The sequence below is a fragment of the Struthio camelus genome, chromosome 3, assembly GCF_040807025.1.
Source record: "Struthio camelus isolate bStrCam1 chromosome 3, bStrCam1.hap1, whole genome shotgun sequence".
NCBI lineage: Eukaryota > Metazoa > Chordata > Aves > Struthioniformes > Struthionidae > Struthio > Struthio camelus.
The window spans coordinates 141,219,664-141,231,462 of NC_090944.1; the positions used below are offsets into that span (position 1 = coordinate 141,219,664).

The following is an 11,799-nucleotide window of genomic DNA, read 5'->3' on the forward strand; positions in this document are numbered from 1 at the left end:
TAAGTACTGGGGACCCAGCCACGAGTGTATGAAAAGTGTAAATTCTACGTGCAGATGATTTCTTATTGCTTAAATGAGCTCTGTGGAAATGGGTCTCTCAGCTTTTCCTTTCAGATAAGCCTTTTTGTGTCTGCTCTTCTTTAAATACTAGCAAATCAAACTGGAAGGACTTCTCTGAGCACTCATGAATTACATCACAGCTGAATGGTTAGCCTCTTTCTGCCCTCAAATCTTAATGCCTAATTTCAGTGCTCCAGAAAGCCTAACTTTAATGCCTACCCTTTAAACGCTAGTGAAATAAACATGATCTGAAAGCTTATCAGCAATATCTGCTTTCAAGACATCTGGTTGGAGGTGAGTGGTGGGCTGAAACCACTGTTTAATGAGGGTCAAGTGACCTGAATCCCACTGCTAGCCATACGCCTGTTTTTTCCAGTTGGCGGGTTTCTAGGCAGTTCCTGGTTTAGATTTTACATAATCCCTCTGAATTGCTCTTTGAAAGCAACAGCCTTGCTGTATGGATGGGCTAGTCACACAGAAGGCATGGAAATTGGGATCTCTGAGGACAGTCTTGAATTCCCAAGGCTGGGGAAGAGGGCAACTGCGTTACCTCCTCCCTCCCCATGCAAACACACATCTGTGGAGCATGATCACGTTTGTACAGCTTTGTTAGGGCCACTGAACTCTTCCTTGCTGTCACCACCTGGGGAACCAGCCACCTCCAGAGGATAAGAGAGATAGGCAAAGAAGTGGCTAGCCCTTTCATGTCCCACCTTTCTGAGGGATTACAGTAGTAGCTATGCTTTCCACAAGCTATGCTTGGAGGTGCCTGGAGGCACGAGCGAAAAGCTTATTGCTCCTTTCACTCTGGCCTACCCTCAGTCTGTATCGTGCAGGCCACCTTCATCTCAAAATATGTAGTACCAGTCAGGGGTCAACGCTGTTCTAGTTGAGCCTTGTGGTGATAAGAGGGAGGGAACAGTCCCGTATCTTGTTTTAATGCTAGCCATTTAATTACCAAACAGAACCACAGTTACCAGTTAAGCACATTTTGAAACTAGGCTGTGAAATTACTGCGGGAAGGCTCAAAATGCAGGTGAAGAAATTGTTCCTCTTTACGAGGAACCTCCTCCATTAAGCCCTGCTCCACACTATTCTTGTGTTGCCTGACCAGGGAATAGGACAGGGGCTACAGGCAAGAATTGTTCATTCTGCCTAATTCTGGACACCTTCAATAGATGTTTGGGTTAAGAGACTAGTCTTTCTAAGCTCCCTAAGTAGTTAAAAAGGGGAGACTGTTGCTCTGAGTCACCTGGATAAGCCCAAATTAAGTTCCTGCTGTGAACTCATATTTGAAATGTGCCGGCCTGGGAAAGGGGAGAGAGGTGGACTGTGAAAAGAAGGATATCTGAGAGCATAGTACCATTGGTCTGAGAGACCAGAACCAGTTGACAGTAATGGTTGAGCCCGCCTTAAACCGGCTCCAGTGCACATTGGTGATGATATGGGTACGGAACATAGTTATGATAGCAATATGTCCCTTCTCTAACCCTACTGATGTTAGTGAACAAACTGTGGGGATGAATTTTGTTCCACATACTGCGTTTTAACTCTCTTAAATTAAAAGAGCTCTTTTTATTTATTTTTTTTTTTTTTTTAACTCTTAACCAGGGACCGAACGACCACAGTTGTGAATGTGGAAGGGGATGCCCTAGGAGCAGGTATCCTTCATTATCTGAATGAAAAAGCAAAGAAAGACAAAGAACAGGAGTTAAAGGAAGTCAGCGTAGAAGCAGTTCCCAACAGCAAGTCTGAAGGGGAAACATCGCCTTTGGTAACTCACAAAAACCAAGTCTCCAACACAACCAGCACAGCAGACCCCGAATCCAAGGAATCAGTATTGTGAACTAGAGGCGGTTCATCAGCACGTGTCCTAGAGGTGGACCGGTGACTTGTTAACACGCCTAGACATTTGCAGTGCTAACAAGGGCTGGACGGCTCGTAGAAGTTTTCTGTTACAGTCTGTTTTGAAACACACTGGTTTGGGGAGGGGGAGGGATGCGGGTTGGGGGGAGAAAGGATGGTGAGAAAAAACACTTGCTTTATAATAATATTTTGATAGTTCATATGTGTACATGTATATATGTGTTGCACATACACACACATATACATGTATGTGAAAACAACGCCATTGAGACTTCGGGTTTAACAAGAGATCTGTTACTAAAGGCCCATATATGGGTAGGAGATGGGGAAGTAGACTAACCCAGTAAATGCTGGTTGTAGGAGAAAATTAGTAGGTTTACTGTGCTGCTGTTCAGGTGGAGATACGGTCTAGAGACTCCAAAGCGGGTGAGAATGTTGTTCAGATTTAGTTTCTTGCCTGGAAACACTTGCTGACAACTGCAGAAACAATATGAAGCAACATTTTTCTCCCATTTCCCTTCCTCTCCTCTTCTCCTGTCCCATAAAAACAGCAAAAAGAAGCTGAAAACTAGTTTTTGTTTTGTTTTTTTAGTTTCATGTTTGAATTAGTAGCTTATGGGAGTCTGATCCTTGTTCCATTCCTCCAGTGCATTGCAGCTCATAGTGGCTTTCCTGCCTTTTGGTGAGTAACTCCCAAATTTTAGGACCATACAAAGAAGATCTCAGTGGAGATCAAAGACCATTTTCTCCTTCACTCTAACCAAGCAATTGAGCAAAAATCCAGAGGAAACACAAATTTTGTTAAGATAATCCCTCTTGGGCCAAAAAGAAATGTGGAGTCTGTTCCAGCTCAGATCTATGTGAATGAGACTTGCCTGTGACAACATCAAGAAACTAAGTCAGTTCCCTTCATGAAAACACACATGCTCCTTTGCTAGCACACCTTGTCCTGTTCATGTTTGTTTAATGGGTCAGTCCAGACAAATTAAGTCATATCCCTTTTCGCAGCAAACTTGAACAGGGGAGGGAAAAATCTGAAGGCACAACATGTGGGAACTGACAACAGGCAAGTCTGCTTGTTGGCTCAAAAGGGGAAGAAAGGTGAGTTTCTAATCCCGTGTAATTCAGTGATCTCTGGGTATACCTGTTCCTGTTAGGAGCTTGGTCCTCTTTTAAGTGTCTTCTGGCAGTAGCTCACATTTAATAATTCTGGGTGGTGCTGGGCCAGCGTAGTGCTTAGTGGCAGATGGTGACCTTTGCTTGAGGCTGAGCCAAACGCTTCTGGATTCTGACTCTACCCTTTTTTCCTTTATCACATACATCCTGAATTTGCACCCCAAATCTGATCAAAGTCCAGCAAACAAACTGCAAAGCTCCTGTTGATTTCTCTTGGCTTTTTGGACAGCAAATAGTTACAAAATGAATGCTGTGCAAGGGGAAAGGTTTGCCTGGACTTGCGACTCTTTTCCTTGGCTAGTTCAGTAAGATGAGTGCATATGGTCAGTCTCCACAGTGTTAACTCAGCCATATATATTTACACTTAGCTTTGATAAAAAGCAATGACAAGTCTCTCCTTTTCTTTATCCTCTCTTGCATCAGAGGAAACTGTCTAGAGGAAAGATGTCTAGTTGCTGATGCTTCTGTTCATGGCACTAGGAAGAGGCAGTTCCAATTTTAATAGCAGCAGCAGCCTTCATTTGCAAAGCGTCCTTACTGATAAAGGAACACAAGTATCTTGAAAAAGACGTTCGGAATGAGATGTAGCCACCTTTGAGGGAAAACAGAGTAAGTGTGTCATTACTGGCTGTTTAATTGTGTGCAGCAGGGTTACACAAACAATCAAGGTAGGAAAGGATTAGTCAGCCCACTGTAAAACTGCAGGTGGAGTTTCTTTTTAACCAGTTTATTTATGTCCACATCCACAAAATTTGGACATTCCTTGGCTCGTCTTAAAAATCTAAGGAGACACACACAGTTCTTTAAGGACGTTCTTTGCCCGGTATTTATTATTTCATTTTCCAGCCGATTAAGACCCACTGCAACTTTGCATTTCCTCCCATTAGAAGCCTCTCAGCTCCTCTAAGTCAGGAAACCAGAAGCGCACTTTGTAGCTGGTCATAGAAGTCAACAAATAGGAGGTGTTTTGAAAAACTTTGGTATTTGAAGAAATGGGTCTCAACAGAACCTTTTTGGTTTTTTTAACAAGCATAAATATTTAATGAATGCCTCAAGGGAGCTGCAAATCACTACTGTTGTCTGTAGGCTGAGTTCTGTAGTTGCGTTTTTTCTCCCACCCGGCATTTAGCCCTCCATTCTCTGATGCTCTCCCCCAAACCAGCTCATGAGAGCAGGCAGTGAGAGCACCAAAACAGCATTTCCCATGAAGAATCACAGCAGCGTTTCAGAGTAGAGCATTTCCTGGTTTTGCTTTTTCTCCCCAAAGTTGACACTGCTCACAGGTGAAAGTATTCATCCCCACACCTGGGGTTCCTCGCAGACAGCATTGCCCTGTTGATTTTTCTTCCCTGTGGTACTCCAGGCTGGTTGTGCCTCTTCCCTGTAGCAGCGTGGGGTAGGCTATGAGGCATTCTTCCTTAGAGCAGACTCCAGGGAATTGTAAAGTGAAACCGATACCTCTGAATCTTTTTAGTAATTTCCAGTAGCAATGCAAAAGCACAGGTCTCTGCTGAAAAATACCTCCCCCAATTCCCACTAGTGGGTTGCCATGTTTTGCATCATTGTGAATGTCAAGGTAATTTTAAGATGGAGTCCCGTGTCAAGCTTGTTCCAGTGGTCAGATTCAAAGAGGTCAAATCATTACTGTAGCTGGAATTTAACCACGGAAATCTAACACTCCTTCTCCTGGCAACAGGTGCGATAGGGCTTTTATGGATCATGAGTATTCAGGACCAGTCTTCTTAACTTACTAGAAATCTGTAATTTTACAGTACCTCTATTTTAGGCTTATAATGGTGCCAGTTGTTTTGGTGTTTGCACAAAGCAAGAGGTACCCAGAGGTTCCACAGAAGCAGGGTAATTACTGCTTGTCAGAATATCTTCTTTTGTCTTTTCTGTATCATCTCTGTCACAAGTTATATGGCCATGCCACATCTTCTCCATCTCCATGGGCTTTCCATCCTGCTTCTGCTTTTTTTTTTAAGTACAAATGTAAAAGATCAAATATTACACTCTCATGGACTGTAACAATGTTGGTACGTTCTAACAGGTGCCCTTGTAGCAATGTGAATCCTCACTGAAAGCCCAGTGAAACTTGTAGAAAACTTGCCATTTGCTTCAAGTGGTCAAGATCTTCAGGTAAGGTTGTTGAGTGAAAAATGAAAGGGCTGTTGAAGGATGTGCATTTTTCTCATTCTGTGCTGTTCAGATGCAGTCCTTGACCTGGAGTGCAATGTGTTACACTGAGAACTTCCTATTTCAGATCCCCATGCAGCCTCTTGCCAAGAGACTGAGAGCTGACTAAGAAGGTACTCAGCAGCAGTGCAGGTGCAGCCAGTGGTACCTGCTCTGCCCTTATCCAGGCTCTCCATGAATCTGGTGCCCCATGGTAGTTAATGCAATGTCTCTCTGACTGGATGAATGTTTGAGGCCTCCCAGCTTGACTGGAAACCTCTTCCGTCAATTGCTTTTTCTTTCAGAAGGAAATAAATTCCATCTAGGAAATATCTTTCTTCTTTTTGATTTTAGTCTTTCCTCTGGAAGGGGCAAATCCTTTTTGTCCCCCCTGGGGTTCTCCCTACAGTATCCACATGCCCTGGGGACACTGGGCTGCCGTTGCCTTTCCTGCCCCAGCTTCCTTTCATTTCCTTTTTAGGTTTCCTATAAGTTTGTATCTTGGGTCCAAGGGTGAATTCCTACTGATTCTTTCCATTTTTAAGGGCTGTTTCTCACATGCATTCTCTGATGTAAGGTAACGTGGGGGAGCTCCAGTTGCAACATCCTTTCATTGCAAGAGGGGTGGGGTATTGGTGGCATCTCCTTCCCCTGTGCAGGCTTTGGCTTGTATGAAATGTATCATATGCTGCCATCGTGGAGGTCTCTGTGCTGCACAGGTGAAAAGGGACTGAAAAAGAACAGTGGATTCTAGTGTTACTAAGTCAGAAGAGGAGGGAGGATACACACCCAGAGCAATGCTGTGGTCACAGAAACCTCCTCTCCTTAGGAAAGCAGGCTGCAAACTGCTCATGCCCTATCTTCTAGTACTATGATTGGTTTGGGGAAGATATGGGAATACAGAAGAGAAGGTAAGATCAGTCCTTGGCATGCTCCATCCCATTTTGTCTGCAGCACTGTTTTTTCTTCTTTCTTCTGCCCTTTTCTTTTCCGAGGAACTTTCTTGGACTATTTTAGACCATTTTTTATTTCCTCTTCTCCAGGACTGACTTTCCCCTCCATGCTTTATCCATCACTGCCTCATTTCATCCCACTTCCTGAAATGCCCAAAGATGTTTTTATTTGTCAGTGGCTCAGGCTTAAGCGGGAGGGTGGATGCTGAGGGTCGAGGGTCCCAGCTGGTCCTGGGGAATGTAGTTGTCCAGTGATGTGTGTGCATTCTGCCTTGCTCCTGCTCTAGCTCACCGAGGGTTTGCGAAGCTTAGTAAGTTAATGAGTTGCTCTGAGGGTGCTAAGCAGCATTTCTGTGGTCCTGAGAAAGGGGCTTGTTCTGTGCTGTGAGAGGTGGCTAGGAAGCCCTGACAAGCTGTAGTGAGCAATGGAGGGTGCCAACACTTGACTGCTATTAGGGTCTTTTGAATAAAGACACATTATTCCCAGGAATTGAGCTTCAGCTGAGTCTCAGCTGGCATGCTGGTAATTGCACTGCAAGATTCAGTAATTGCAAAGGACTCTAAAACCCTCTTGGGATGTCTCTTGCAGTCAGAACCGCTTTTGTCTTGAGAACAAACGAAGGCCAAATGTAAGACAGGGCTCTTCCTGCAGTGATGTGCCAAACAGCATTAGGTGCATTGTGGGTCCTTTACACATGCATAATGGAAACGTGGAGCCAGCCAAAGTACCAAATCAGCTGGTAAAACCTCTGCTTTCCCTTTCTGCTGAACAGTCCTGATGCTGCCTGTACAGACAGCGCTCTGAGTTGGGAGGGCAGGAGACTAGGAGAAGCGTGCGTGGGGTAAGAAGGTTTCATAGCGTGCTTACTCTGTCCTTATACTTTTCCCTGAGCATCTGTTGTGGCCGCTGCCAGAGGTGGACATGATCCAGTAAGACCATTCTTATATTCCTTCTCTCATGCGTTTCAGCATATTTTACAGCAAGAGAAATTAAAACTGAGGCTTTCAAGCCACTGTTGAAGGGAAAGCTTCCTCTTTCAAGTTCCTGAGCCAGTCAGAGGTCCTGGTATCTTTGTGGCTGACCACCCCATGTACGTTGTAGGCTGTGTCCTCGAGGGCTTGCCTAAACAGCTTCTTTCGGCAAAGATCAGTAGTGTTGGTGAACAGTGCTGCTTTGGGGCTCTGCAGAAGTGTGGGCTGAATCTTCACTCCTGATCCGCTGCTAGCACAGCACCTTCCTGCAGCCCTCTAGAAAACAGCCTCCTGCTGGAATCCATCTTTTTTTCCCCTGAGCCTCCCACAAGGAGGGAGCAATGGGCCTCAGGTAGGGACCAAAGGACAAAATCTTGCCAGCAGAAAAATGTCACATCTTCACGGACCATAACTGGGGGCCATGGCAGTTCACAGTCACCTGCAGACCTGCCTGATGAGCAGCACAGAATTAGGCAGGTCACATAAATCCTGTGCTTGTAAATGGAGGTTATAGATACTTACCTGTCTCTCACAGGCAATAATGTGGAGGACAGTGAATCAACAGTGTTTTTAATGCCCTCTTAAGACACAGAGCACTAAATCTTAAAACGATAACAAAAATCTGAAAGCAAACGAATAATGAAAATATATGTCATGAAGGCAGAGTTGCATTGTGCTAGGGTGCGAATGATTCCTTGTGTGACAGAAAGGAGGAGCGAGCTGTTCAAATGTACATATTTGCTGGACTCACTCAGGGGAAGAGTGGAAGCTGGTGTCAGAATGGGCTGCATTTCGAAAAGGGGATATGATTTGGTCAAGTGGAGGAGCACAGTGCCCTGTTATATCTGCGTGACACATCTGCCTGATATATGTGAAGGAAGAGCTGGAAGTTAAGGTTGCAGAGGGAGCAACAGAGAGGACAGGGTAGGTGAGTGGATAAGAGAGTAAATTAAATAAATGGAAAAGAGAATAAGTTAACACACTGAAGGAAGCATCTTTTCCTTGGCATTTTCTTGTGGGTAACGTCAAAAAGACTGCGTTTGCCTAGCATATAGCAGCAATCATGCAAATCCCTGCCGGCGGACACTGGGCAGGGTTTGCAGGGAGAGGCGCAGACTGGGCGCTGTTTGCGAAGCACACTGTCACTGAGTGACAGCTAAGCACCCAGCATGCCCGTGTGGGGCTCTCATAAGCTGCGCCTGGCTGCTCGCCATAACCACAGGGAAAAAACAGTACAGTTCTGCATCAGGCATTGACCCACATTCATCCGTGCAGAATAGCTGGGACAAATGCTCCTCAGCAAAACGCATGGTAGCTATTATTCTCCCAGGACAAAAAAGACTTTGTTAACAATCTATGCAAGCATATTCATGAAAGCCATGTTCACTTGCTGCTTCAGTTTCAGGGAGGAGAGAAAGGAGTAAGGCAAATGATCTTAGTCTTTTTCTAACATTGGGCAACACATTGAGACAGCTGCCCCTGGATATTTTAAGTCTGATGAAAACTGATCAAGAGCCTTATTTGGTTTCCATAGCTCTCTGTCTTCACATCTGATCACCGGCTTGGGCAGTTAATGTTCGTACAGTATTCATTCTCCCCTTGGGGTCTTTATAGACGTTTGTGACCAGCAGGCACCATGTCACAGATGCAGAAGTGAATGCATACAGAGAAGGGTAAAAGGATGCTTTCTTAAGTGACGTGAGGTCACCAAAAAAGGCTAGGGTGTACCTCACGAGTCCTGAAACCAAGGCCGTCGTTAGCTAATGCTACCCCCCTATAAAATTAATGTATGAGTTTATAGAAAATATACTTGAGTATTGATACCATACCCTTGATAGTATATTAAGGCAGGAAGTATTTTACTGCTTAGGAATGAGACGGGCTGATCACTCCATTTTCGGGGGGGGGAAGGGTGGAAGAGAAGTGTAGAAGTAGGAGAGTTATCTCCCCTCTAGAATGGATTTTTTTTTTTAATAGAAAAGCAAAAAAAGAAAATATCTTTTTCATTCAACCACTGTATGGTTACTTACCAAGGGCCCTGATTCTGTCTCGGTGTCAGCAGAGCCTCAATAGCAATGAAATCTCATTTGGGTTTAACCACCAATCTCAGTGGCAGCAGGAGCTGATGGTTCTGAACATGTTAGCAGGCCAACTCTGTATGTCCTGCTCAAGAAACATTCATACTTGTCTTGCCCAGGGCTGCAAGTTCCTAAAAGGCCAGAGATGCTGGCTGCAAGGCAGGCAGGGCTATTGATGGGAACCAGAGTGAGGAAAGGAGTTTTTAGTCAACCTTGCAGTAGTGCAAAGCTAACAATGTGGCTTTAAGCTTACAGAGACCAGGAAACTCGGTGTTAGATAATTCTCAGGATAGGTTTCGCTTGTTCCTCCTGATAACAACGCCCAGCAAAGTAACATGCTTCTTTGCAAGCATATATTTAGTAACTGAAGTTAAACTGCGTATGGCATGTAAGTACAACTTAAGTTAGCTGCTGTTACACATTACAGAAAGAGATTACCAAGGGAAATCTCTGATGGCTTTTTGCAAGGAAATTGTTTGCACATGCCTGAACCCCCCCTGGAATACATTCCCACTGAAAGACGTGTGCTTAACCATAAAAATAGCCCAAATATTAACTGGTATGCGTTGTAGCGTTTTAAGAACCAGAAGGAATGGCACAAAATGGATGGGCCAGGGCCTTCACTGATTTGAAGTAATGTAACTCCAAGAGCTTTCAGTGGCCTATGGACTTCTGATAGAGATAATACCTCCCTGGCAGCATGGGGTTTTGATCTGGTCCTTTTTTAAGAAGCTAACGTTCCTGAAAATGCCCAGCAGTGCAGCAGTAAAAGAATGTTTTTAAAGCTTGTTGGCTATAACCAGAGGCATTTTATCTGCTCTCAGTATTCTTGGGAATTGGTGTTTGCTCTGGCTCCCACAAGAAAACCGTGCTCTTGAGGAGGTCAGGTTTGATGCAGAAGAAAGGCTTCCTGATTTCTGGATGGACTTTCCTTTTCTGTATCCCACTTGCAGAGTCTGCTCTGGTCCTTGGAGTCTGACCAGACTGTAGCAATCAGCAGCAGGACCAGGGTCCTACAGTACATGGATTAAACATAAAGCTGTCCTCGCCCCTCCCTCACGCTGCAGTATCTCACGTCTTGTCAACTTTAGGGTAAGAGCTGGTTTGAAAAAATTATTTCAAGGCAATACCTGAATGGCATTTTACACTTTAATTTAAAGTCGAGTAGTTGTGACCAAGTTAACCCCGTTCTGGCTCTGCAACAAAGAGCAGAACAGGCTCTCTGTTGACATTACTTCCCTGAGGACCAGTGTGGAGGAAGTGTGTTCGCCATCCCTGACTATTTCAGTCTTTTAAGGATATAGTGCTATTTAGACTTTCTTTGTTACCATCCTGGTTACACTTGTAACAAAGCATGTGCTGTACTGGATGGAGACCATGAGCAGCAGTAAAAACAGCTGAGTGTACCTTGGTGACTGGGAGATGTTCCTCTTCTTCTGAATTGCTTTTTGTTTATGGGAAACTGAGCGTGACTCACTCACACCTCGTGAGGATGAAGATTTTGATTAGCCCTCTAGATTCAGGGACAGCAGGACCACCGCTAAGGCATGAGGAGTCTCCTTCTGCAGTAGAGCTATGAAATCTGCCTTATTACTGTTAAAGGTGCCTTGTCTTGGTTTCCTTCAGGCCAAATTCACAGTCACTGTTTGGCTTTTAAATATAACTATGCACCAAAGGTGAGAGACTCAGTTATCCCTGCAGACAGAAGGGAGAACATGATGTCCTGGTTGAGACTAGAGCCTGATCCTTGGGACAGGGAAAGTGAGTTTCTTTTCTTCATCCTATAAACTCTCTGTTAGCAAGTCTGCCTCTGATGTGCGTAGGTGTATGTGTGCTTTTCTTTCTACATAAACACAAATTGCCCTAATCAGGAGGAGGGTTCTTGTATTTTTATATGCTAAGCAATTTGATTAATTAATAATATGACACACAGATAAGCTTTGAAATCCACTACCATCTGCTCCAGTACAATTCAGTGTCACTGATATGTAGGTATCTGCCTTTAGACAGAACTTAGGGCTACGTGAATGCACGTAGAGTAACCACTCCACTGGAAAAGTACCTTGTGCCATGTGGGTGTGTTGTTCCTCATGAACTTTTGTAACTGTTCCTGTTTAAAAGCTATGGGTTTGATCCATGTGACTCTGTTTCAGCCTTTTTATTATCTACTAAGAACAGATGTATGTGCGCACACGCAAAAAGGACCATATTGCTATGTCTGGGGCTGTGTGACCCTGGGGTAGATATTACAGATCTGTTTACAGTGTAGTGCACCCTTGGGCATAACAAGTCTCCCTGCCTGCAGGGGGGCAGAAAAATCATGTGGCTCAGGTTGAGATGGTTGTTACTTTAGGAGGGTGACTACGATTCTTTCTCTCTTTTTCCCGTCATGTATATTTGTCTGTCTTTATGTAGCTTCTTAATCTGAAATAAAAATCACCCCAAACAGAATTCATGTTTCGACTTTTGTTTGGAGAAGGCCTAGCCTGTTAGCTGGATGAAGGCTTGCCTAGGTGGCT

General features: G+C 44.4%; 1 protein-coding gene across 1 annotated transcript in view; it reads left to right on the forward strand.

Annotated features, from left to right (window-relative positions):
• Positions 1-11,731, forward strand: part of SLC1A4 (solute carrier family 1 member 4) — a 35,757-nt gene extending 24,026 nt beyond the window's left edge. The window contains exon 8 of the mRNA XM_068940713.1: positions 1,672-11,731. Coding sequence (XP_068796814.1) covers positions 1,672-1,906 — 235 coding nt within the window. The 3' untranslated portion in view covers positions 1,907-11,731. The remainder of the gene's footprint in view (positions 1-1,671) is intronic.
• The last annotated feature ends 68 nt before the right edge of the window (positions 11,732-11,799 follow it).